General features: G+C 38.7%; 1 protein-coding gene across 1 annotated transcript in view; it reads left to right on the top strand.

Annotated features, from left to right (window-relative positions):
- AKNA (AT-hook transcription factor) overlaps window positions 1–13411 on the top strand; it is a 67667-nt gene that overhangs the window by 20867 nt on the left and 33389 nt on the right. Inside the window, 5 exon segments of the mRNA XM_031949323.1 lie at window positions 429–503; window positions 7281–7437; window positions 9336–9490; window positions 10528–10587; window positions 12296–12423. Coding sequence (XP_031805183.1) covers window positions 429–503; window positions 7281–7437; window positions 9336–9490; window positions 10528–10587; window positions 12296–12423 — 575 coding nt within the window.

Genomic DNA, 13411 nt, shown 5'->3' with positions numbered 1-13411 from the left:
AAATGGTGAGGATGATTAAAGTATTATTTCTTAATTGAAAAGGAAAAAGACCCGCTGTTTGTGTCAGAAACACCTGGATTCAGGTACGGTATCTGATTCATATTATGTCTGTGTGATGGCGGGCCAGTGACTTCATCTCCCAATTCCCCACTCAGCTCTCTGAGACTATAAATTGTAGAGTGGAAACGAGTCTGCACGGATTGGAGCTCCTTACTGGAAGCTCTTTGTGTAAATGAAATCACAGATCTAGCAGAATTCTTAAAGAATTGAGAAGTGCTCGTGTCCATCAGCATGGCGTTGGTCTGCTGTTTATTGTGTAATTACTCAGTATCATGCTAAGGGAATGTAAAAGACAGGACCCCATCGTGTGACTGTTCCATTTGGTGCCCATGCTAATAGATATCCAACTGTGCTGCTTTTCCCTACAGGAGGATTACCACAAATTGCTCACCAAATATGCAGAGGCTGAGAACACCATTGACCAGCTGCGGCTTGGAGCTAAGGTACCGAATTAAGAGCATTACAACCGTGTCTGCAACTGACCGTGCATGATGTGAGCAGAGGTAGCATCCCTGGTTTTTCAGAGAGAAAAGTGACCCGCCCAATGTCTGTTCTCAGAAAGGGTATTGTTCCTCAAAACGTGGGCAACTAGTGACCACTAAAGTGCTCCCAAGCAGGGAGTCAGTGTGCCTGCCCACTGTTTCTAAAGCCCTTTAAGGATTGCAAAGTGCTTTACAAATACCTCATTTGATCCATATGGTAATCCTGAGAGGTAGGTACCATTTTTGTCCCCATTTTACAGGTGAGGAAACTGAGGCATACAGTAATTAAGTCACTTGAGAATGAATTTGAACTCAGATCTTCTGACTTCTGGATTAGTGCTTATCCCCTGAGCCACCCAGCTGCTAATGGAAAAAACATTGAATTATGATCCAGGAAATCAACTTTGCTACTAACTCAGTCACTTCATTTCTTTGAATGTAAATGGGGATAATAATATCCACCCATCCCTCTCTTGTCCCTAGACAACTTAGTAAGGTTGTCCCTAGAACTTAGTAAGATAAAATAACATTAGTGAAAGTGCTTTGGGAATTATGAATTGAAAATGAGTAAGGCTAGTTTATATTTGTATGATTTTTTTTTTTTTTTTTTTTTTTTGTGACAACCCTAGAATTTTTAGCCACAGGACTCTTGTGCACTTCTACAAAACATTAGGCCCTCAAGTCACTCAGTTGGGATGGAGAATGAATACATAAGAATTGGAGGATTTCAGAGAAGCTGGTTCAAACCTAACTTCATTACTTGAGGTCCTTTATGATCCTGGGCAAGTCATTTAACTCCCTTAATCTTGCTTTAATCATCTGTGTACTAAGAGTCCCTTCTGCTTGAAATCCTATGATTCTATGTGGAATTGCCTGGCAGGCTGATCAAATCCTCACAGAATTTTCCCCCTGCCCCCACATCTTCTTCTCAAGTGCAGGTTTGTATTTTGCTGCTTCCTCTTTCTGGGTTTTACTTCACTGTGGCTAAGGAACTAAAGCCAGAGGGGAGGAAACTGAGCTCTGTTGTAACCTCTTATAGCTTCCTGCCTTTATCCCCTCAGCTACTCTAATTTGGGGCTACAGACATAGGCAGGAGCTGGGGCGTATTTCTATTTCCAGACCATATATCCTGCCTGCTGAGTAACTGAAATTCAAGTCTCTCCCTTACCAATCTACCTTAATGTGACCCCATTGCTTGAATCCCAACAGGAGTGCCTTTTTTCCTTCTCCCAGGTTACTCCCACTTGTTCCACTTTGCCTCTAAAGCATCTGATCTTTTGAAATGCTGTGTGAATGAGGGTGAGGCAAGATAAGATTAAGGGGCAGGGTAGTGTCATGGAGAGATTACTGCAGAAGCACACCCAAGGCCCTGGTTCTTGTTCCACCCTTTACGACTAACCTGGGTCAGTCACTTAAAACTTCAGGGCTCTGTATCTCCATCTAATGAGGTTCAAAAAAACTATTCTCCCTGTTTCAAGGATCAAATGAGAACAATATGTGGGAAAACATCTTGTAAACTTGAAGGTTTGCAAATAGATGAGAGCAATCATTGTTATTAGTGGAGGAAGAATGGAATAAATTGAGGGCCCAAGAGATCTTGGGATATGTTGTTTCTCCGTGGCTCCAATGAACAATTTTCTAGCTCAGTGTTCCATTAGGGAAAGAGGCTTTCCCTACCCAAAAATGAGATGAATTGTTTAGTAGTCTTAAGGACAGGTCCCTGGTATCTCTCTCAAGCCCTGGTCTATCTTCTCTGTCAAGTATCACTGAAAATCAATGTTTTTCAAGCTGTGTTTTTCCAATTGTTTCTCCATCTCCTTATCATTTTGGCCCATCTTGTCTTATATTCAGGGAAACTAAGTCAATAAGAAGAACCCAAGTAGAAGGGGAAAGGAAAAACAACTATGAATAATTTATATGCATATAGCTCTTCAAAGTCTGCACAAGGCTTTTCCTATGACAATGTCTTGAGATAGGGAGGTGTAGCATGACGCCCTGAGTTGACATTTACTTAGACTTGAAAAACTGCACAAAACGGAGTAGCATGTGTATAATAATATGGCAATATTTCCAACTATCAGAATTGGTTTATGAATGTGTGATTCTGTGATTTCTGGCACAGGCACATCTGAGAGCTTAGAGAATGACCCAGAAGCCTAAGCAAAGATACCATGGACTTTGTGAAACATGGTTACTATGATGAAATTCTTTGGTATATGTTATATCTGAACACTTTCAGTCACTTGTAGCACAGTCCACTGCATGAGAATTTCCAAAGACATATTTAATAGAAAGACAAGCTAAGATACCCTCCAGAACTGTATCTTTTCTTTATTGTAGCTTTTTATTTACAAGATATATACATGGGTAATTTTTCAGCATTGACAATTGCTATACCTTTTCTTACAATTTTTCCCCTCCTTGCCCCCACTTCCTTCCCCAGATGGCAGTTAATCCAATACATGTTAAATATGTTAAAGTATATGTTAAATACATTATATGTATACATATTTATACAGTTATCTTGCTGAACAAGAAATATCAGACTTTGAAATAATGTAAAATTAACCTGTGAAGGAAATAAAAAATGCAGGCGGACAAAAACAGAGGGATTGGGAAATTCTATGTAGTGGTTCACACTCATTTCCCAAAGTTCTTTTGCTGGGTGTAGGTGGTTCTATTCATTATTGAACAAATGGAATTGATTTGGATCCTCTCATTGTTGAAGAGAGTCATATTTATCAGAATACATCCTCATATAGTATTGTTGTTGAAATGTATAATGATCTCCTGGCCCTGCTCATTTCACTCAGCATCAGTTCATGTAAGTCTCTCCAGGCCTTTCTGAAACCCTCCTACTGGTCATCAGAATTGTATCTTTAAAAAAAACACACACACACACAAAGGTTTCACTTTGTTCTTTTCAATAATATAATTAGCCCTGAAATGTCTGAGTGTCTGTTCAGAAATATTAGCTCAGCAGTCTGGGCTAGCTTTGGTTTTATAAGCAAGCTAAGAATGAGAGGCAGGATGTAGCAGCTCAGTAATCTCAGCAACTAGGAAGATTGAAATGTTGGATCTTTCAAGCTCAGAGTTCTCAACTGCAGTGGACTTAGCCAATCCAGTGTCTGCAGTAATATAATGAGCTCCAAGGAGCAAGGGCCACCAAGTATATTCTAAGGAAGGATGAACTAGCCCAAACTGGAGATGAAGCAGGTTTTATGGTTGATCAGAATATGTTTGGGCCAATAAATGACCGGTATGATTGGAGTGAGAGAGGAAGAAGGAATGAAGGAAGGGAGAAAGTTAAGGAAGGAAGTGAAGGAAGGGAAGGGAAGGGAAGGAAGGAAAGAAGGAAGGAAGGAAGGAGGGAAGGAAGGAGAGAAGGAAGGAAGGCGGGAAGGAAGGAAGAAGGAAGGCGGGAAGGAAGGAAGGAAGGAACGAAGGAAGGAAGGAAGGAAGGAAGAGTGAAGCTGGTGCTCATTAGGGTAATTTGTAACAACTGCTGCCTTTCTAATGCACACATCAGTTGTCTTGTCTTCCTGATTATGGTATAAGTGACCCTTCTAACTTTCTAAGTCTCTCAAATGACAGATATGGCTTCTGGGGAGAAGGCTCCAAATTTGCACCCAGCTTTTATGCTTCTTACTATTCTGCTTACAGGGCACAGCCCAGACCCACTAGTGAGTCCCTGTTTCAAAAGGAGGCAGCTGTTCAGGGACACAGCTGTGGGAGCCCCTCAGCTCTCTCACCCACACCTCCACCTTGTCTCTCCTTTTTATTCTTTTCATTTGAATCCATTGTTTTTTTTCTTCCATGTGAAACCTTTCTCTTTGATGAACCAGATGAAGAGTGGGGGTTGGGGGACTGAAGAGCCCTGTTTTCTGTACAATTTGCTAGTTAACTTCACAGCTTCTTTACATCAGCAGGTTAAGGGGAGGGGGGAGAGGAGGAGACACTTCATATTCCTTGCTTAGTCACAGGAGAACAGGGAGAAAGACAAGGGATGCTGAAGAAATGGTCCCGCGCCCCACATGCTCCAGTCCCACATCCCTCTCCTCGGGATCCCTGGGGATTTGTGTTACCACAAATAGAGAAGACAAAGCTTTGCAGCAGGAACTGCCCCTTGGGTAGCTCAGGATCACCAATAGAAGTGTGGGGCGACTGGTCTCACAGAGAGAGGGAGGGTGAACAGATGGCGGAGGGGATTATTAAAATCCAGCTTTGTTCTCCATCAGGCCCCACAAGGGGGGAGGGAGAAGGGAGCCAAGCAGCTCTAATGATCAGCACCACTTTGGAATAGGCTTTCCAGAGGAACGTGAAGAGAAGCTTAAACAGGGACTCTGCCAGAAGATAGGCTGCCTTTGTGGGGTGCTCTCTGCCTTTGTGGGGTGCTCTCCCCCTCAGCATTAGCAGAGCAGGTCCGAAGTCCGTGGTACATGTCCTGACCCTGGGTAGACAAGTGAACAGTGAAGCAAAAGGACTGGCCCTTCTTCAGTTTCCTTTTAAACAAACAGATGAACATGATGTTTTGAAAAGAAAATTGGATTTGTAGTTGGAAAACCTGGAAGACCATTTAAGTGCTGGGTCTGCCACTTCCATGACTTTGGGCAGATTATTTAATCTGTTTGATTCCAGTTTCCTTGCATGAAGGCATTAGTCTGGATGAAATCTCAAATCCCTCCCAGTGCCAAACCCTTGGATCCAGAACTTAGGTGTCTGCTCCAGGCAGTCACCTTGGCAAGCTCTGGGTTTATTTTCATAGGACAGTTGGATGATACAGTGAATAGACTGCCAGACCTGCAGTCTTCAAGAAGACTCATCTTCCTGAATCCAAATCAGGTCCCAAATACTACCATGTGACTCTGGGCAAGTCACTTAACCTGCCTCAGTTTTCTCATCTGTAAAATGAGCTGGAGAAGGAAATGACAAACTACTCCAATGTTAGAAAACCCCAAATGGAGTCAGGAAGAGTCAGATATAACTGAAAAATGACTGAACAACTAATGTTTATTTCAGTGTGAATGCTATAGCTCCAAACATATCTGGACTCTCTTTGGGGATACACACAAAAAGGTTGGCCCATTATTTTATTGTCACATTGTTTTAGATCTTAAGTGACATAGTTCTATGTAGATTATTCACAATATTCACCTGGCACTATTATGAATGCCTTTTGGCTAATGTTCAGGGTCTCATCAACCCGAAAATTGGGAAGATGGGCATCATTTGAACCACTAAAGGGTCTTATGGGCTCTAAAGGCCATTCCTAAAGAGGCGTTTCCATAATGTCTTGAGCAATGGTAGCTCTTTGAAAAAGCATACAGATTACTAAGTGGAACAATTTGAGGGTGACAACATTAATTTAGATATCTGAGCTTTACTATGCTTCAGGGGAAAAAAACAACAGTTGCATTACCTTATGTAAACTCCTCATACATTAATGATGATGATAGTTAACTTTTTATATTGCACCTTATAGTTTACAAATTGTTTTATAGCCATTAAAATAATAACGTTAAATGTCTACATATAGTTTCTTAAGATTTATAAAGCACTTAATATACATTATCTCAGCTGAGATTTACATCCCTGTGAAGTTGATATTATCCCATTTTGTAGTTGAAATTGAGATACAGAAAGGGAAGTGACTTTTCTGTGATTAGACAGTTAATGAATATTGGAGGCAAAATTTGAATCCATGGTCATACTGATTACATATATATATATATATATATATATATATATATATATATATATATATATATATATATTATACTCTGCTGTTCTAAGTCCATTTGATCTTTATGTCACCCTGCTGACAAAAGTCCCTATAGGTCACAGCTATGGTTTTTCCACTAATGATATGTGGCTGTGAGAGTTGTACTATAAGGAAAGTTGAGCACCATAGAATAGATATTTTCACATTGTGGTATTAGAGAAAAAAAATGAGAGTCTCTTTAACAGCAAGGAGATGAAATCAGTCAAAATAACTCAAAGAAATTAATTCAAAATATTCACTAAAAGGTCAGGTACTGAAACTGAAGCTCAAATACTTTGATCATATTATGAAGAGACAGGACTTATTGGAAAAGATCCTGATGTTGTGAAAGATTGAAGGCAAAAGAGAAAGGGGGTGGCAGAGAACTAAATGGATAGATAGTATAAACAACAGTCATGAACTTGGACAGACTATAATTCACGGGTTCACAAAGATTCAGACAGGACAACTGAACAACAAGAATGTTCCTCCAAGATGCCCTATGAAGTAGGTAATTAAATAGATGTCATCCCATTTTAGAGGAAACTGAAATTTAGATAGGGAAAATTACTTGCCAAACCCATCTTTCTTCCTTGGAAAATCAAGCTAATATATTCAAATGTTTAGAGCCTTGGAAATAATCCCTTTCATTTTAAAAATAAGGAAACTGAAGTTCAGAGATTTCAAGCGAATTTCTCAAGATACTTTAGTGAATCAATGATTAGTTACTCATTAGTAATTAATTTCTATAGACTAATTAATTGCAGAGCCAGAATTCAAGCCTTGGTCTTCTGCCTCCACCTAGTGTCTTTTCTTTGGCACTGCTCTTTTTCCCTACTGGTCAGGGTGTGCTGCTCCCCATTTTCAGGGTTAATTAGTTATTTAATATTTGGCTACCATTTCCCTTTGAATTTTCGCTCTCTTTCGCTGATCTTGATTTCTCTCAGATAAGACTTTGTCTTCCTATCTTCTTACAGGTAAACTTGTATTCAGACCCGCCAAAGCCTAGTCATAGTGTTCACATGGGGACCCTACCCCATGGGACCAAGGTCATGTCCTTCACCATTCCCCAGGCTAGGATGGCCGAATGGCAATCAATAACCAACACTGGATCACAGGCCTTGCTGGACCCAGGTGAGTCTGGGAGGAATTAAACCTCTTAATTGTTTTGCATCATCCCTCAATTATCCATCTAGTAGTAAGGGCGTGAGCTCCACATCTGATAAAGAAGTTACTACTGAAAGGACTAAAACATACAAAAATAGGAAGGAGGCCCTTAAGTCCCAAAGACCCTGGTCATACCTGCTGACATACCATTACAGTTATTTTCCTGACCCTAAAAGGTTCCTAGAACTTAGAGTTAGAAGGATTTTAGGTTCTCTTTTCCAAACCCATCATTTAACAGAAAAGGAAACTGAGACCCAGAGAGGAAAAGAGAGAAATATTTGATAGTGGTCTTACAGCTTCAAACCAAGCTCTTCCATTTATAATACCCTGTAATTTCCTCTGGGACAACTGGGTAGTTCAGTGGATAGAGTGCCAAGCCTGGAGTGAGGAATATCTGAATTCAAATTCAGCTTTAAACTGTCATACTAGCTATGTAACTCTGTGTAACCCCTGTCTGCCTCAGTTTCTCAACTGTAAAACAAGCATAATAATAACACCTATCTCCCAATGTTGCGAAGGTAAATCAGATAATATTTGCAAAGTGCTTTACAAATCTTAGAGAGTTACATGAATGCTAGCTATTATTATTAACATAGTCAATGAAACCTCATATTATCTCCATGATAAGCCCTCCTCAACAGAGAATTTTAGAGTTAGAAGGAATTTCAGAGATCATCTGGTTTAGCTCATATCAAAATAATACTCTTCCATGCAGCAAACCCAACAAATGCAGCTTTTGTTGGAAGGTTTCCAATAAAGAAAAACTTATTTCTTTTTTCATGGATTTTTGTATTCTGTTTGGAGTTAACTGCTTTTTAATTTGCCTCCTGATTGAATTATAATTTTTTCATAAAGACCATCCACCTTGGAAAGGTCTCCTAAGATGTAAGGTCATTGATGAGAGGGACTTGTTGGTATATTTGAAGCCTTGACTCTGCTTCTTCTCCCAGGTGCCCTTACACTGCTCCACACACTAGCATTCATAGTTAGAAGAGACTGGTTTGATTTCCAGATTTAGCACTATGTGCTATGTGACACTAAACAAATCTCTTGACTGCCCTGAGCCCCTAGCTATAAATGGGAGAATAACTATATTAACTAGGTCCAGGAAGAAAGAGACTTTGCAATCTTTGAAATGAATAGAAATATGAGTCATATTTTGAAGGATTTCTATTAGCTTATCATTGGACAGAGACATGACATTTAGAGTACCAAAAGTTAAGATAATGTTTCTTAGGGCAACTGAAAACTATGCTTCTTATACTCTTAATAATGATTGTAATAATAATAACCACCATTTTAATTGTTTCAGGCACATTTATAAATATTATTTCATTTGATCCTCATGACAGCCCTCGGAAGTAAATAAGATTATTACCCTTATTTTACAGCTGAGGAAACTGAGGGAGATAGAGGTTAAATTACTTGCCCAACATCATACAGTTAATAAGGTCTAAGGCTAGGCTTGAATTCAGGTCTTCCTGATCCTAGGACCAGTGATTTAGCTGTTTCACCACCTAATTTCCTTTTTGATCGTTCTACCATCATCATTATATAGGACTAAAGTCTGTTTTATGTTTTTAGGTATGTTGTCATTATAAATTTCTAGTATGACTAACCCAGTGGAATTGATAATCAATGACTGGAGTCCAATGGACCCTCCAACATAAGTACTGGGACTTTAAGGTCTCTGAGATTTTCCATGATTATTGGCTTGTGGGAATAGGAGACTGTGCTCAGTCCCCATTCCTGCTTCAGAAAGCCAGTGGGATCTTGTGGAGGTTCTGGGACTATTGTACCCTTTTGTGTTTCTGCCATGGAAAGAGCCATCCCTGACCATGAATCTCAACATTGATCTATTCCAGAACTGTCAGCAACTCAAGGTGACCTAATTCCATCCCCAGCTGCCGCAAACCCTGGCCCACTGACAGATGGCACTAATACCTCTATGCTAGAGCCATCCGTGGGAGATCGTCTGACTCAAACACTGGCCACTGAGGTGGTCAAGTTCCTAGCACAGGTGAGCAAAATCCCAGATATGTAGTATGTACAAAAAGGACAAAGGAACATTAAAAAAATTTCTTAAGTAAAAACATTTACACTGAAAATTTAAGTTTCATAAACGGATTAAAATGGCTCTAGCATACCTCTGAATCTCAGTCTTCATGTTGTCATTCAAACTTATATATTTTTGTTTGTTCATTGGAGTTGGGGAATAGTAATTTATTGTCCTTTCTTAAAATCATGGGTAATTTTTACACAACATAACAAAATTTCCTATCAGTTTTCTCTCCTCTAGGTTAATTAAACATTTAATTAGTAAAGAATATGAAAAGTGATCTGAAAAACTATAATAACCAAAAAATGAGGTAATACAGGAAGGGGGGGTAGAGGTTTGCCTACATTGTCAGATATGTTTGGTGTATTAGATTTTTTTGTTTAATCTTTTTTTTTCTGCATTACAAGGAAATGTACAATTTTAGGGTTGGGGAACAGTGAGACTATATCTAGAAGTGACTTGATATAAAAACAAAACTTATGAACAAATTAACATGTAATTTTAAAAATATAGAATTAAAAATTAAAAACTATAAAATTACAGAATATTAATTTGACAGATGGGAAAGCTAAGTCTAAAAGAAATTATTTGTTGAAGGTCACACAGATAATTATAGAGCTAGAGTGGATTCTTGGCTCACAGTCCTGGGATTTTTAAAAATTGTGATCTCTTTTTTGTTACTTGAAAATCAAATTTTTTAGTTTGTCCCTTCAAAGAACTTATCTTTCGAAAAAGCATAGTATCATAGAATTTTCTAGCAGGAAAGGACCTTAGAGAAATGTAGCCTAAGCCCGTCAGCAGCCTGCTTCCCCATCACATGTGGACATAATAAGGAGTAAAAGAGCCAGGAAACTGAATCTGCTCTGAACACACAACATGCATGGGGCCCTGAGGTTAAGAACTAAGGTCTGAAAAGGATGCAGACGAGGCTGTCACTCTGAGCAGTCTGCAAGAGATACTGGCTAATGATGTATGTGATTTTTTTCCCTTTAATCCAGGTGGAATCTTTTGAAGGACTGGTCCAAGAAGGAACGTTAGTGCCTCAGGAGCAGCTCAAGGTACCAGTAGCTACTGCTCTTCTCACTTCAGCAATTATCTATAGAATCTGAATTATACATCTATGTCGTATATGTGTATTTGTTGTTACTATTATGCCTGTAATTAGTCAATTATTTCTGAGTCTTCATCTCTCCCCCTGCCCCTCCAGTTTATTATAATACATATATAAATGTAAAATTTTGTATTTACACATAATTTTATTTAGTATATTTATATATTGATTTATGTAAATATATGTCACACATAAGATACTCAGATATTTATTAATATACATATATAATATACACATTATACATATATACATGTTATAAAACTATACATATAAACTATATGTACATGTAAAATTACATTGATTTGTGTTTTATATATATTTATGTGTATTTGTACATAAATATATGTATATATACACATCAGTAATATTAAATATACATCTTCATAAGTCAGTAGCCATATATATATAAATATATATGTATAAACTATGAGTAGATATTCATAAATAAATGTGTGTATGTGTATATGTATGTATGTGTGTGTGTATATGTCTTCATAAATCAGTGGCCAGGTGAGAATCAAAATTAGTAAAGGCCAGAGATCTGGCCTACCTGTCAAGGCTTTGAGGACCACCACAGCAACTTCCATGAGACAGGTTATCTCCTAGTTTTCTAGCATCAGGCTGTTTTGTATATTCCCTCCTCCTATGCCCTAAGCAGCGTCATGACTGGCTGTAAGCCACGGGGTTGCAACCTTTCAGAAATGGGAGCCAAAATTCTCAATTCCTGGTGCCAGAAAATGAGGCTGAGGAATAAAGGAGGAGATAGGAGGGGAAATAGCTCCAAATCTCAAGCGGCAAGAGGGAACCTGTGCTGACTGGGAAAGCTGAGGGCATGAACATGCTGACCCTCATAAAGGAGCTAGACCCATTTATGTCAACTTGGAAAATCTGACCAGATACATAAAATGACATCTGTAACTACTGAAAATTGATTTGCATTTGGGGTTGCCAACTGATTGGCTTGGTTGGTATTTTATCAAAAACTTTGGGAGTAGTCTTAGTAACATCAGGTTCTGGAATTGTTTTTCTTTTAAATTTTTGGGAATAGTAACAGCCTCAATTCAATTTATAAGAATTTCCTAAGTGCTTGTTATATTCCAGATACTGTGGGGTAGGTCGCTGGCTGTACTAAGGAAAAAGGAAAGGGTTCTAGGAGCAGTTTACATCCTTTTTGGGGGCAGAGGGCTATAAGGATACTCACATATGCAAAGAGAAGTAAATAAAAAATACACATGCAGAATAACTTAAGTTGGGGGAATCAGGGAGAACTCATAGAAGGTAGTACTTGAATGGATCCTTGAAAGCAGTTAAGGAATTTCCATGTTGAAGGGAGTACATTCCAGGCCTGGGCAAGAGCAGGGAGATTAAAAATTAATCTGGTTTGTGAAGATGGTAAGTAGAAGGTATAATAAATGATGGAGAAATGTGAAATCATTCTAAGGAATCAGAGCTGAGATTTTAACCCAGGTATCCTAGGAAACAAAGCTAGGGACTAATCCACTCTGCTGTGGTGTTAGAAGGTGTCGATTTCTGAATTAATCACATGGGGACATTAAGACTGTATAACTGCTGAGACATAGACTATCCACCCGGTGACTCTGTGAAGCTCCCGAAGCCTCTGAAAGCTCATGCCCCTGCCTGTGTTCTTGTTCCAGGGGCTATGGAGGCTGAAGGAAGAACAGGATGCTCTGGAGAAAGCCTTTCTCTGGGCACGAGGAGAGCACAGACGCATGCAGCAGCTCCAGACAGCTGAGGTGTCGCCTGGCGAATTTGATCCTAACAGGTATGTGTTAGGGAAGGGAACCCATTGCCTGGGAGGATGACATCTGCATGGCCAGGGTTTTATTCCTAAAAGTTCCTCAAAGATTTTGTAATTATGATCTAGGGGAATTGTGGTTAATCTTCAGTAATTCAGAATAATCAACTGCAAGGCCAGTGGTAACATGTACCAAAGAGTGCCTGTGATCTACTTAGTGAAAAATCCAATTTGTGGAATATTTAAAAAGTGATAGTTCCATCCCTTTAAAGTATTTTATACATTAAGATTATGTGACTTGATGTTAAGTAAATGAGCTAACGGGGATAAGTACTAGATCTATAATTTCATCAGTATAAGGGGCTCATTAGGAGGAACTCTCTCCAACAATCTAAGTTGGCACTTATTCTGCAATTTATAATATTAGAGCACTGAGGGATAACCAGTATCAGTGTCATAGGTTCTGAATTCAATTTCTGCCTCTCATGATCATTTCCTGTGAAACAAGTCATTTAACTTCCCCATACTAGATCTTGTTTTCTTTGTTTTGAAAAAATAGTTTTCTCTAATTATACATAAAAACAATTTTAACATTCTTTTTTTAAATTTTGAGTTCATATTCTTTCTCCCTTCTTCCCTTTCTCATTGAAAACACAAGCAATTTGATATAGGTTATACATGCCAGTCATGCAAAACATATTGTCATATGAATCATGTTGTGAAAGAACCTCCCCCAAAAATATCCAAAAAAAACAAAGTGAAAGCAAAAATGTGTTTTGACTTCTATTCACCCTCCATCAGTTCTGGATGATCACTGGATGTCTGGGATGAGGAAATACAATGATACATTTTTAAGTTTAAGCAAATCAACAAAACAATAAATCCGACCTTGATTTGTATCCTTGGCTAGTTTCTTAATGTATGAATAGTTGTGCTCAAAATTCTACAGTTAGCTCTGATGAACCTATGGGATCTGGCTTCAGAAAATCTCTAACAACGGATGGTGCTAAATGAG

Source organism: Sarcophilus harrisii, chromosome 2 (assembly GCF_902635505.1).
Source record: "Sarcophilus harrisii chromosome 2, mSarHar1.11, whole genome shotgun sequence".
Taxonomy (NCBI): domain Eukaryota; kingdom Metazoa; phylum Chordata; class Mammalia; order Dasyuromorphia; family Dasyuridae; genus Sarcophilus; species Sarcophilus harrisii.
The sequence above is the reverse complement of the archived record's forward strand: the minus strand, read 5'-3'. Positions and strand labels throughout refer to the sequence as shown.